The 14,881-nt window shown below is 40.8% G+C and overlaps 1 protein-coding gene across 7 annotated transcripts in view; it reads right to left on the bottom strand.

The window, feature by feature from the left end:
• The window catches only part of CLYBL (citramalyl-CoA lyase), a 219,263-nt gene that overhangs the window by 82,578 nt on the left and 121,804 nt on the right, over positions 1-14,881 (bottom strand). For all 7 annotated transcript variants that reach the window (XM_054719907.1, XM_054719906.1, XM_054719905.1 and 4 more), the window contains one exon: positions 8,589-8,775. In XM_054719907.1, coding sequence (XP_054575882.1) covers positions 8,589-8,775 — 187 coding nt within the window. The remainder of the gene's footprint in view (positions 1-8,588; positions 8,776-14,881) is intronic.

The raw sequence follows: 14,881 nt of genomic DNA, 5'->3' as shown, positions 1-14,881 counted from the left end.
CCACATGCATCTATCCATCACAGCTTCAGTAAAGAGAACCTCTTGACACTCCCTGTGCCCTGCAAACCCTGCATCAGTTGGGCCAGACCATCAACCTTCTCCTGCTACTAGGGAAGGGAGATTAGACAATATGGATGATAGGCTTAGGGAAATAGCCTTTTGGGGCCCAACTCTCAATTGAAAAAAACTTGGGAAGTCTTTGGAAAACCTACTTTCACCTCAGGCCAGCTCACTGGATCATCTTTCTCACTAGGCTTTTGCTCTTCAGATAGATGTCTAGGGAGGTATTTTTGGTCTAGTTATCTGGAGCTAATCAATTCTTTGCCAAAGAACACACTGCTTCTTAGACTACATTAGATGGAAATTCGGGGCCCAAATGCTAAATTTTGGAGGTTAATTTCTAACCAATGGTTAGCACAATTGCATCACATGGGGAAAACTGTAAAAATATATTTGAAATAGACAGCATATCTATAGTAGAAATTAAACCAATACCACCACCTCCATCACCAACCTGAGAAGCTCTGCTATAGTTAAAATACATGGTGAAAGTGTAATACTATTATTATTTTTGTTATCTCTCTAAATAAAAATGTTGCATTATACCTTAAAATATTTCCATCTATTTATTATTGAAAACATGGTGGTATTTAATTCTTCATTTTGAAGTGTGGCCTCTAAAATAAGGAAACTTGAAATAAAACACTATTCGTTGGTATCAAGTATGTTACTCTGCAAGATTTCCTGCTGTCACCCCTTTATTTTGGTGGTGGCTACGTATACTTGTTCTTTAGTCACAGAAATTTAGCAAACTGCAACCTCTTGGGCTCATTTTGTGAAAATCACCTGTAGTCTCCTGGTTTAAAAAAAAAAAAAGGAGTTTTTAATTGGTAGCTAAACTTGGAATAAGTAAGTTGAATGATTTTCACTATAGTCTCTAAGCTATTTCTTACTTCATTTCAGAGGAAATGGCTGCAGTTCCCACTTTTATAAAGTTGCAGTTCATTTAAGCTGGGTTCCTTTCTTACAATCCTAATTTTGAGCTGGATGGAGCTGAAAGATCTGTTTCATTGTCATTGCCTATGCCTGGGCGTTCCGTAGTCAGGTATTTCATATTAGAGATCATACTCAGTCTTACTTAATTGGATTCCTAGGAATTGCAGGAAAAGAAATAACTGACAATTTGAAGCCTGCATCTCTTTGTAAAGAGATTTTGTTGAGCTCATTAAAGGGAAATTGCTGACTATTATGACCCTAATAGAGATATTTTAATTCTTGCATTAAGAAGATGCTTGTTTTAAAGACTAAAACAATGAGGGTAGGTGGAGGGTATTTTGTTTCATTTTGTTTTCTGGGTTTTAAAAAACAATTAATCCACAAAAGAGGACAGGTTATTTAAGGATATGAAGAGACTGACAAAAGACTGAAAATACTTTACTACTTTTATGAAAACCTGGATAGGTTTTTATATCCGAACCTTTAAGGATCAAAAAGACCTTGCAGAGTTGCTAAGCACAGTTCAGCTTTCCATACTGTTCCAAAAAGACTCACAGATACCCCAATTTCTATTGAAGAAATCTCCTAAGCTCTCAAGTCTTTTAATAAAGGCAAGGCCCCTGGGAGAGGAGCCCTCCCATCCTAATTTCACACCCCTATTGAAGAAGAGTTAGCTCCTCACGCCCCTGTATACATTTAAACATTCATTGCCCGTCAGTTAGCTTTCTCCCTGTGGGGAGAGTACACCTCGCTAGTCTACTAATTTATTTCAAAGTGACAGCACTGAGGTATTTAACATTTAGCCAAATGGATTTGCGTGTGCATATGGTAAGTACAAATGGCGCTTTAGTGTCCATGTATGTGTGTGTGTGCACATGCTCAAAATGAAGTCAAACAAGAGAGCACAAATTAAAGAGAATACATATGTTCACAGGGTAGAAAAGGATCTTCCATGTGGTTGGCACATAAAGAAAGGCATTAGAGAGTAATTCAAGAGTTAACTGGTTTAAAACAAGGAGTGTCCGGAAATCATTCATATTACTCAAAGATTAATAATGAGCCAATAACCTTCACTGATAGTTGGTGTTTCTCAATGAGCAACTCATTCGCAAATGCAATGACTGTAGATTCTGCAGAGTCTGACAGGAGTCCTTGTTATGAATTATTTGTTCAAGAAGAGGCACCTTGAGAGTGGCTTACTGTGGAGGACACCATCACACTCCCCTGGCCTATACAACCACTGACCTTCCTTAAGGTCTCACATGTGTCCTGATATCCAAGACGGATGGAGGGAGCAGAAGCATTTAAAGAATACTGCCCAGGGAGGGGTGTGTGTGATCCTATGGAACTTCTCAAAAACTGACTGGTGCCAGAGGACAAATGGCTTCCTCTTGCTTTTCATAGTGGAAGACAGCTTGGACAAGACAGCCTCCTGGCAGCCGTGCCCTGTGCCAGGCAGAGCAGGTGGTGGGGAAGGGAGTCCCTGCTCTTATCCCTATGGGCCAAGGGCTACCCTGGACACTGCTAAAGACAGCTCTCCTCAGAGAGCCCATCCCTCTCCCCATGGCAGTCCTGCTCCCATACAGATAAAGTCACTGTGAATGGGTCTTGCTCAGGACCCAGACCTCAGCCCAGCTCTCTCTTGCTCTGAACTGTTCTCACAGGGCCCGGGCCCTCGCAGGCAGATTCATTGTCTCTGGAGTTTTTTGTTTGTCTACAATAGTTTAGGGAGAAGGTTAAAACAACAGCAAACTTGGAAGACTCCTATCTGTGCCAATATTTTACCCTATGAAATAGGCAGGAATCTAAGGTATGAATAGGCAGGAATCTAAGGTGCCAATATTTTACCCTATGAATAGGCAGGAATTTAAGGTATGAATCAATCCCAGCACACCTGGGCATTCTAAGCAATCATCAGAGACTTGAATTATACATCAGACCCGTGCCCAGGAGTACAACTGCTATTTAGGTATTAATCAAACTCACATATAGCACTTATTATGTGCCAGGCACTGTTCTAACTACTTAAAAAATAGCCCATTTAGCCCTCGCTGGTTTGGCTCAGTGGGTAGAGTGTTGGCCTACAGACCGAAGGGTCGATTCCAGTCAAGGGCACATGCCTGGGTTGCGGGCTCAGTCCAATGTGCAAAAGGCAGCCAATCAATTACTCCCCCTCATCACTGATGTTTCTATCTCTCTCTTTCTCTCCCTTCCTCTCTGAAATCAATAAAAATATATTTTAAAAAATAGCCCATTTAATATAATTTTGTGGAGTAAATACTATTTTTACTATGATTACCCTTCTTTTATAGAAGAGGAAACTGAGGCACAGAGAGGTGGAGTAATTTGCCCAATGCCACACTGTTTACGATGAGATGTTAACAGAATCCAGACACAGTTTAGCTCCAAAGTCTGTGTTTTTGGCCATCAAATATGTTCCTCTATGTGAAAGAGAATGTGCTCACTATCCATTTTCCTAAAATTTCTAAGCTTTATTCCTTTAGAAATGACACTGCTGCTTTTAAAAAAAGCAATATTTATTTAGCACTTGAGAGTTTACAAAGTGCTTTTCTATTTGAGTCTCACAGCTGGTCCTGTGGCTGGCAGGGCAGGTTTCATTGTTACCCATCTCATGGGGACAGATAAGGAAAGAGAGGCTCAGGAGATGACAGGGCTCAAGTTCCCTAGCCAGAAAGGGTTAAGATAGGGAAATTCAAGCGGGTCATCAGTTGCCAAGCACCCTACCCTTTTCACTGAACCAGGCTGTTTGTATCAAAGTAAGTTGCCCACAAGTGACATCCCAGATTTCATTAGCTTAGGTTCCTATAGAAAAGCCTTTCTTGAATCACAATTCAGAGTTCCTCCTTTGACTTCTTAAATGGTCAGTATAAGATCTCTTATGACCATAAACTCCTGACCTATCCCCACTGTTTACAAATCAAATTAGAAAGAACATGAGTTTATGTTTATATAAGTTGCTTCTGTGCTTCAGAGGGGAATGTTTTCTCAGGAATTATTAGAGGCTGTGCTCACCCAAATAAGAAAGCATACCAGATACACAAAGCCATGGGACACAGAAAACAGGATATCTTAACACAAGAGAGAGGGGAAGGAGTCGCAGTCCAGACTTGAGGGGATCAGGAGATTCAAAGAGAGATTTCTCCAAGAAGATGAAAATGATAAAATACTGGATGCTTCTGAACATATGAAGAGATTTAGACAACTAGTGAAGAGGTGGGTGTTAAGTTAGTGACAATTGAATAGAAAACTAAGCCAGAAAAAAAAAGTAGGTTGGCAGAAAATGAAAGGTAATTAGTTTATTACAACATAGTTCAACTCTAAACAGTTTATACACTGAATTCTAATCTCATCAAAGTTACATACAGTTGTACTGAGACAACTGAGGGACGGTTCACACATGGTGGGGGTAAGGTGATAATGGGGACAGAAACAAATCCCACAGCAGGGAGTCAATATCATGCCTAAAATTGGGGGGGGGGGAATCAAGAAGTATGTTACTTAGAGATATGGGAGTGAATTCCATAATAAGCTAGAAGAGGTAAAAGGGATTCTCTCTGGAGAGGGGAAATGAAATAATAGTTAGGGGGCTGCTTTATTTCATAACTATTTGACTCTTTATGTATAAGAATAAACTTTAGACTAATTTGTTCAAGTTTACAATAAATTTTTTTTAAAAGAATGGATACTTTACTTTTGGCAATTTGGCAGACCATATTCTCCAAAGGGCCATCCTATTATGAAATGGATAAATTTCAACGAAAGCACTTTCTAATGTATTGCTGGAATCACAAGAAGGTAAGGTAATTTTCCAGAGGCCAATGTAAAACGATAACAACAAATAAGTTGAATTCTGATTTACAAGAGGTCAAAAAATTAAAAATTTAGGAACCAAAGCCTCTATCAGACCTGGTATAACGTTCTAAGCCTGCAACAACTAGAAGGTGGGGAAAATAAACTATTAGTACTATCCCTGACTCCAGGCAGACACATATTCTCTTTGGAGGAAAACCTGCCCATCCTAGACCCTTATAATTCCAAAAATTAATTCCAATCAATATGGGTTCATACAATGAGTATAAATCAGTGAACAACAAAGCAATTTAGATGCAAAAATCTTGAAGTTTCCACATTCAGCAGATATGAAAAATAATAAAACAGAACTTCCATATATGAAAAATATAACCAGAGGATGGGTTAAACAGATTAGACACAACTGAAAAAAGAATTAGAAAAGTGTTGCTCAGATATGAAGAACTAATCCAGAATATAGCACAGAGATAAAAGGAGACAAAAAATATAAAAATATATTAAAAGAGCCCTATCCGGTTTGGCTCAGTGGATAGAGTGTCGGCCTTCGGACTGAAGGGTCCCAGGTTCAATTCTGGTGAAGGGCACTTGCCTGGGTTGCGGGCTCAATCCCCAGTAGAAGGCATGCAGGAGGCAGCCAATCAATGATTCTCTCTCATCATTGATGTTTCTATCTCTCTCTCCCTCTTCCTTCCTCTCTGAAATCAATAAAAATATATTTTTTAAAAATGTATATATATTAAAAGACAATGAAGATAGACTAAAAAGCTCCTAAATATGTCTATCTGGCATCTCTGAAGGAAAATATAGAAAGGATGGACTAGAAACAGCATTTAAAGTACTAAGGGTGGAAATTTAAAGAGCTGATAAAAGACACAAACCCACAAATATAGGAAAAGTAACTTATACTATGTGAAAGAAGGAAAAAGAGAAGGGAGGGAAGAAGGAATAAATTAACTGTAGTCAATATTTTAGTAAACCTTCAGTACACCAAAGACAAAGATCTTAAAAACCAGCCAAGGAAGAAAAGACAAGTAACCTAGTTTTCAGATGGCAACGAAGTTCTCAATAGCAGCAATACTAACCAGAAGACAATGAAATAATATATTCCAAGTTCTGAGAGAAAATAATTGACAAACTAGAGTTGTGTATGCAGCCTAACAGTAAAGATATTTTCAAATAAACAAAAACTGTGACAGCTTTCTATCAACAAACCTTAGCTACAAGGAAATTCTAAAAGATGCACATCAGGAGAAAGAAAGGTTACCTGAAGATGCAAGAAGGAATAATGAGCAGAGAAAGTAGTAAAATATGTAGGTTAATATAAATAATTACTATATGTATAAAATATTGATATTAATAATGCAAAATTCATAGGTTTAAAAGAGATAACTACAATAGTGGGCAAAAATAACATAAACTACAAGGAAGATGATTGGATTTAAAATTTTCTGAAATTTTTGTGTTGTCCAGGAAGAAGATACAGGTTAATTTTAGGCTTTGTTAAGTATATGTGGTAAAATTTCAAGGGTAATCAATAAAAGAAATATAGTCATAGCTTCTAACTCTAAAGAGAGGATCCCAGGTTTGATTCTGGCCAAGGGCACATACCCGGGTTGCCGGCTCAATCCCCAGTGTGGGGCGTTCAGGAGGCAGCCGATGAATGATTCTCTCTCATCATTGATGTTTCTATCTCTCCCTCTCCCTTCCTCTCTGAAATCAATAAAAAATATATATTTTTAAAAAGAACTTCTTTAAAAAAAAAAAAGTTCAGCGTTCATAAAACAGTGTGTCTATTAATTAATGTGAAGTTTAAGTGTATTAGGAGAACTGGAGTGTCCTGATGAAGACACAGACGCCAAGAGGGCAGGCACGGTTTGTCCATCATAAACTCTTTTTTTCCCTTCCCCTCCTTAGGTTCCAGGTACAAGAATGAGCTCTGGTCCTAGCTGGTTTGGTTCAGTGGATAGAGTGTCGGCCTGCCAACTGAAGGGTACCAGGTTCGATATTGGTCTAGGGCACATATCCGGGTTGCAGGCTCGATCTCCAGTGCAGCCAATCAATGATTCTCTCTCATCATTGATGTTTCTCTCTCTCTCTCCCTCTCCCTTCCTCTCTGAAATCAATTTTAAAAAATGTATAAAAAAAGAATGAGCTCTGGGTACAAGTATTAGCTTAGGAACACAGATGAATAGAAAGAAAATGAGAGACAATAACAAGTCACATTTCCAACTCATCTGGATGGCAGGACACATCCTCAGGTGGGTATGAGAAGATGGCCTCAAAATATGTGAAGAAATGTAATTAGAAGTTTATGAGGGCACTGAATGCCTCACTGTGCTACATGCCAAATAAATTCCCCTCTAATCATGATTACTGCAGGATTTATCTAATCTATTTCCTATAGGAAATCAAGCTACTCAGAGGCATTTTATCACATTTTTTCCTCCTAATAATACCTGTCCCTGACAAAGAAGATTTTGTTATCCCACAGTATAGATAAGAAATTGAGGCAAAGAAGTAAAGTTAATTGCCCTAGGTCACACAGAATTGGAATTACAGTACAGTATTTCATCTTAGTGTGCACTACATGAGTTTTGGAAGGGAGCATGCTGGAGTCACATTATGTCCTTCGAGAAAAGGCTGATTTACCTTAATCTCTGGCAGAAAGAAGATTAATTGTATTTTCCTTAGTGCATGTCAAAGACCTTGAGTAGACACTTTAAATTCCACATGCTTATTCTCAACCTTTCCCAAATACTTGGAAAGCCTTGAATTGACCATTAGGAAGATGCTAGAAATTAACTTTCTTAAAAAATAAAGCAAATATTTGTTTGCTAGAATCTCCAAGAAAGCAATAAATCGAGAAAGTTGTATAGTACAGCCATGCTATTCACCTAAGGCAAGAAACTATCCCAATAGGCATATATTGAGATGGTCAGCTCCTCTGCCCCCAGGCCCCACAATCCATTCCCAGCCCAACCTCACTGTCTAGGGACTAGATAAACGTCAAGTGAAAGTCCAATGCAAACATTAGTTATTGTTCTAATGATTTACATATTTCACCTAAATTATTGAAAAAAAATCCATGTTCATTATAAAAACCTGGAAAATGAAGTTAAGCAAACCAAAATGAATCAAAAGCCCCCACAATGCCACCATCCAGCAAGAATCTTTTGTACCTGTTTACAATTGGATGTTTTCTGAGGCTCATTTCTCTGGTCAGGCCATGCGTAAATCAGCCAAAAGCTGCAACCCTAAGTTCTATGCACAGTTTCCCTTTAATTAAGTAGAGAAAATAGTGACTTCTCTGTAGAAACTCTCTTTTATTTTCTTGGCACTTTTCCCATAAGAGATAAGACCACTACTTAATATACCTGGCAGTAAAAAATAAATAAATAAATAAATAAATAAAAAATAAATTCCCAATTGCTTCTTACCGGCCTGAAAAATTTATGCTACATTTCTAAAAATAAGTCACTTATCCAAACTAGCAAATATCAGGGGCAAAAAGGATTGTGACTATTTCTTTTTACACACACATAGCTGAATGTCCCGAAGGAAATGATTCTTCCTTTCTCTTGGAGAAAAGAGACACACACATTCAGAACCCATACAAGGGCTGAGTCAAGGATAGATTAGTCATCAGCAAAAGGGGAGAGCAGTCGAATCTTTCCAAATAAGCGAGCCAATGTTCCCAGGAGAGCACCACATTTCAATCCATTTGTTTTTCCCATCCTTAGCAAAAAAAATTACGCCATTACCTTTTTGTTCATGGCCACGCCATCCTCACAGTCGAGCACCGCACAATCTACATTCAGGGATGGAATCTTCTTTATTTTCTTTTCATCATTTCCAGGTACATAGAGCACTGCCCTCCGGGGAATATACTTGTGACTGGATGAGGAACTATAGCCAAGCCTGAGCACATCAGCCGCCAGAGAAGCTTTCCTGCAGGAGACATGATTGGGATTAGTCCAGAATAGAGTTTATTTACAAATTTTTGAAAAACCTCACTTTAATTCAAAATTAGAATAGAAAACATGGATACCCTGTTTTAATTATGGCAGGACACAATCACACATAACAAGTAGGAAAACAATAATAACAGAAATAACCAAGAAACAAAATGTCATTTGGGCTGAGGTTTACTAGTATATAACACTGTTTAGTGGCACAATTTTCTGAGAAAAGGAGAGTGTACTTATTTCTTCTTGGGAAAACACTTCCAGTATTAGTATGCTGTCCAGATATCCGTGGAGAAAAAGGAAAGACATATTTATATCCAAAAGTTCCTAAATAACAACACTATCTATAATTACATGAAAATAAAAAAATAGAATATAAACTATGTAAGCCTGAGTCCTTTCTAGCAGACAAATAAATGATTCAAGTTCAATTTTAACAACAAAGGATAGTTGGCCACTTCTTGAGTAGAAAGGACAGTTAATGAGAAAAGACCATTACTAGCTCTGTAATTGCAGGCAATTTAATTACTAGAAACTTCAGAGTCTTCATTTATAAAAATACTCATTTTGCAGGATGTGAAGAGGATTAAGAAAGAGGAACTAATGCACATGAAGCACTTAGTGAGAGCCTGGCAGATATTAGCTCCTTGATGTGTGGTGGGCGTAGCAAGAGTAGTAGCAGCTGCTGTTGTTCTTAATGGAGAAACTAGCTGTCAATAGCCCCCGCCCGTTCCTGACACTGCGCTCTCCTTCCTTTTCCTACTGTGCTCAGTCTGGCTTCCTGAGGAAATAAGAGGAGTTGGCTAGAAGCTCCGATGGCTCACTGTAGCCCTTACCCCACCCCTCCCCTGGTCCCTAGCTTGATCCTGGGAAAACCAAGTTTTTATCCCATAATCCTACATAATAAAAGCCTAATATGCAAATCGACTGACTGTTGGAACAACTGGTGGAACGACTGGCAGAACGACCGGTCGCTATGATGCGCACTGACCACCAGGGGGCAGCTCCTCCATAGGGGGAGCACCGCTCAGCCAGAAGCCGGGTTCACAGCTGGCGAGCGCAGCGGTGGTGGTGGGAGCCTCTCTCACCTCCGTGGCAGCACTAAGGAGCAGCGAGCAGGCAGGCGGTAAGGAAGGAGGGGTCCCGGACTGCGAGAGGGTGCAGACCGAGCTGAGGGACTCTCCCTCCCCTCACCCCAGTGCACAAATTTTGTGCACTGGGCCTCTAGTATATGATAAAGGAAGGTGAAATCAGCTTTCAGAATCAGGATACGACCAGTTACATAATTTGAAGTGCCCAGTGTAAAATCAAAATGTGGAGCCCCTTGTTCAAAATCTATTCGGAATTTCAAGATGGGGATAGAAGAACATCAAACTAAGCATCGGACTCTTCTAAGCCCAGTTACACATCAGGAAGCCGGCCTTGCCCACACAGACAGAGCTGAATGCCATGAAGACTCCAGGTAGGGAGAGGGTAAAGCTCCGGCGAACTGGTAATGCCCTGTTTACTCTCCTGGGTAACCAATAGCATCCTATCCAAAACCAGGTCGACTTGACTCTTCACCAAAGCTCTATTTGGTAGTTACCTAAGTTAATGCCATCAACTACTTTGACTGGTTGTAACATTTTGCCATGATTAGTGTGCCTTCCGATGATGTATCTCAAGAAAAACCCTATCTCTCTAGGGCCTACAGATGCTGTGTGGACCCCTCACTCCACCTTGCTGCCAACCCTCATAAACTCTAAAATTCGAGTCTGTGTCTTATTTTTTCACAAATAAGCATTGTGCTATGTAAGGTTTGGTGAGATATAGATGGATTTTTAAAGTGTACATGTTTTAGAAGACATTTTAATTAATATAAAATATTGGTCTGCTAATTGAAGAATGCCTGAAATATCTGTCATCATTTTGCACTGATTGAAAATATCTGACTTATCTTTTTTAAAAGGGAGGAAATATAATGATGTAGCAGCAACAATCACATTTCACTTATCATTCACACTGGAAAGCAGAATTTTCAAAATATAGTTCCTTAAAAATAGCAAAGATGCTATTAAAAGAAATGCAAGTTTTATTTCCAGGAAATGCTTGGTGGAAAGTCACTTCTCATCAGGATTTGTGGTAACCACATGTGTAACAACTGTTGGGGAGCACACGAGACTTGGTTGGAAAGTTTGTAAGGAGAACATTCTGAGCAAAGGAAAGTACGTGGAAGGCCGCCTGCCCTGTTCATCGGAATTCCGACTTAGGGAGACTTAGGGAAGTGTTGAAGGCGGCACCCCTAATTATTCCCTGACCTTTCCAAACAAGTCTGTGCACGTGTAGACCCCGGGGTGTTTACTGGAATCCTTATGCTTAATCTTTGGGTGTCCTTGCTTAAAGGACATTACAAACACATGTGTCCTCCCAATATTACTTACCTTACTGATTGTATCTAAAAGATAAACTTTATCTCAAACTGCTGTTACAATAAAAGGCTAACGAGGCAGGCAATCGAGGGGTCTTGGTCCCTTGAGCCAGGCACCCCTTAGCTCTCTCTTTCACGGTGAAACTGTGTTGGAGTAATCTGTTAGTTCATTGGTTGTTCAGGGGCTGCTGGTCAGCCCCAGCAAACAACCAATGTGAGGATCAGAGCAGCTGTAGTGTAAAGAGGGTCCTTCCTCACCTTTCCTTTCCACATGTCTGACAGCTTGAATGCCAAGACATCTCTGTCGCAGCCACAACTGACCTTCCCTTCGAGAACACTGAGATTTCCTCCGTGTGAAATAGCTGCTCAGCATCATTTTGGGTCCAGCCACTATGATCTCCAAACTCGTTGAATCTCAGATCCTGAGCCACCCAGACACGGATGACATGTCATCTCTGGTATAACTAGTCAGACCACTGTCACATGCTAAGCACTAGGGCAAATCATTCCTAGGACATTTATATGATGTATGATTTTTAAAACAGATGACCATTAAAACAAATATTCTGCCACTGTAAAAAATGTTTCTGGTTTAAGAACAGCCCTAGCTAGTTTGGCTCAGTGGATGGAGCGTTGGCCTGTGGACTGAAGGGTCCCAGGTTCGATTCCCTTCAAGGGCATATGCCTGTGTTGTGGGCTCAGTCCTCGGTCGGGGGCATGCAGGAGGCAGCCGATCAGTGATTCTCTCATCATCGATGTTTCTGTACCTCTCTCCCTCTCCCTTCCTTTCTGAAATCAATAAAAATATATTTTAAAAAATTAAAAAATACAACAACAAAATGTTTCTGGTTTCCCAAAGTCTGCTGAAATCATGAAAATAATGTTTTGCTCATCTCTTCCCCTGCTCAAAACCTGTCAACAACTCCCCATTACCTACCCGATGAAGTTCAGTCTCAGTTGATATTCCTTTCCTCAGTTTATATCCCACTATTCCCATGAAGTAACTATCCACCCAAGGAAAATAAGATTGTGATGTCTCCACAATATGACATGTTCATTGTTTCCACTGTATCTTTGCTTCTGATGGAAAAGTTTTCCCTCACAGTTTATTTGAACCTTATGGATCCTTCAAGCTCAGTTCAAGGTCCCCATGATCCCTAAGCCTTTCTTGACTATTCATCTTTAAACTCTCTTATCTTTAAACTCACTTGTCATAACCAAAGCAGAACCAGCAAAGGATTGGTTCTGCTATCAAGACGGAAGTTAATCAAGGTAGCACAAGCTTTCTGGAGAGCCAACTGATGACACCAATGAGGAGACTTTAAAAAAGAGAAAGAGATTTTAAAAGGTCCCGCTTCTTGACATAGGAACTTCAAATACTTTGACCTAAATTCTTTTGTGAATTGCTATAGACTGAATGTTTGTGCCTCTCCCCCCAAATTCATATGTTGAAACCTAATCCCTAATGGGATGGTATCAGGATATGGGGCCTTTGGGAGGTGATTAAATCATGAGGGTGAAGCCCTCATAAATAGGATTAGTGCCCTTATAGAGGAGACCACAGATTGTTTCCTCGCCCCTTACACCATGTGAGGACATAGCAAAAAGGTCTCAAATGGCAGCATAATGTAGTGGAAAGTGTTTGGATGAATTATATGACATTGCTGATTTCTAACAATTTTTGACCTGCAAAAAACGGTAACTTTATATAGTTCAACCCAATATTGTGATTGGCAGTCAGAAGATGGGATGAGAAGCAAGCCACTCTCAGTGTCAATGACCTCTTCAGTGAGAAGCAACAAAATAGCTACCTTGTACAGGGGAGAGCTCAGCACAGCAGTAAAGCAGCATGCACACGTAGCTGCTATGATTATCTGACACCTGTCACCCATGCCCAACACTAGTCAGTAGAGCCCTGCATCAGGAATCCTGTCTCCAGCACCTTAACGAGATCATAAGCTCTCTGAGGGAAGGGTGGTCTTACATCTCCCCAGCACTGCTCAGCACAGGGTTCCACATATAAGAGGCATACAATTCCTGTCACCTTGCTACCTAACCAAAACCAGCTCTCCCCAGAAGTGGGTGCGTACGACTGATCTGCAACCACACTATCCTATTCTTCTTGTGCAACAGTCAAGTTTCAATGGTGATTACAGGTAGAAGGCAATTTTCATTCCCTCTCTCCTTTGCCATCATGGAACCTTCAATCCAACCCATGGCCTGTTGCTTCTTCTCCTATATTTATCCCCTCCTTCTCTACAGTTTACATCCCATTTAGGATCTCACTAACCTTTACCTAGATGACTACAGAAGCCTCTTTTTTATCCTCACTGCCTCCATTTTGTTATTACATATGTTCATTCATTCATTCATTCATTCAGTCATCCATTCATTCTATGAGCACTTACTCAGTAAGCATCCACTGAGCGACCTGCACTAGCACACGTGGCAGGTACCTTTGTACAAATTGGGAAAAGATGCCCTTGTGCCTTCCAGCCGGTAACATACTGCTCCTGAGGCAGCATGCTTTGGTGAGTGGAGATGAGCTGAAACTCAGCCCCTACTCATGTCCCTTTGTAGGTGCCCCACCCCACACAATTGTACACAGTGGCCCTGACCCACACTGTGCTGAGCACCGTGGGGAAGCAGCATAAAAGAAACAGGACATGCCCAGAAGGTCCAGGGAGGAACATGCAAAGGATGGCCTGCAAGCCAGGTCAGGAAGGCTAAAGACCATACATGATGAAGCATGAGGGGAAAAGAGACCAAAGGTGGCAAAACTGGAATAATAATAAGAAGAAAGGTGTAGAGAGGGTCAGGCTTCAGGTTCTGTTGCAGACTCTGAGGTCCAGGAGGGGCTGTCACTGGGCAACCCCTCCTCCACGTGCTGCTGGTGAGCCTTCTCCTTCCCCCATGCCCGGCTGCATTAAAATCTGTTCCCTACTTGAGTGTGTTCAGCACTGACTACTGTGTATGAACACAACTGCAGTAGGCGACAAGATCTAACTTATTTTATGTTATCTTACATATTTTGAGTCAACATGTAAATATATTCAAACAATATGCAAAACAGGGGCTTAAGATGAGTTGGGGAAAAAAAATCTGGTCACCTTATGGTGAGTTCTCTCCACAGAGGGGACCTTTTTTAGACAAGACATCCCTCAGCAGGCCCGGGAGGTTCTTCTGGCTGGAGGGGGCCCCTTCTTCCTCTCTCTGATGCCACTTATTAACCACTTACATAAATAGAGGCAGAGCTAGTCCCCAGTGCTGCAGGGGCTCCCTACCTGGGAATCTACATAACCATCACCTGGGGAGCTTTTAAAAACTGGGGTTCAATTCTGGACCCCACCCACTGCAATCAAATTCCATCCACTGGTAACAGGGCCCAGGCTCTGTGCTCTTGTTTTGTTTGGAAGCTCTCTAGGTCCTTGCCACTCAAGAGAGGTGGTCTGCAGACCAGCAGCATCACTGGTCTCTTACCTGTTCTCCTGTGAGCATCTCCCGTCTCTCACAGGAGCAGCTCCTCTCCCTGGGAGCTTGTCAGAAATGCAGAATCTGAGGCCCCGCCCCAGCCCCACTGAATCAGAACCTGCACATAAACAACTCCCCAGGGGATGCTTATCACATGAAAGCTTGAGAAACTCAAACTTGGGGGCGAATTGCAATCACTTGGGGAGTTTTC

This window comes from Eptesicus fuscus, chromosome 8 (genome assembly GCF_027574615.1).
Source record: "Eptesicus fuscus isolate TK198812 chromosome 8, DD_ASM_mEF_20220401, whole genome shotgun sequence".
Taxonomy (NCBI): domain Eukaryota; kingdom Metazoa; phylum Chordata; class Mammalia; order Chiroptera; family Vespertilionidae; genus Eptesicus; species Eptesicus fuscus.
The sequence above is the reverse complement of the archived record's forward strand: the minus strand, read 5'-3'. Positions and strand labels throughout refer to the sequence as shown.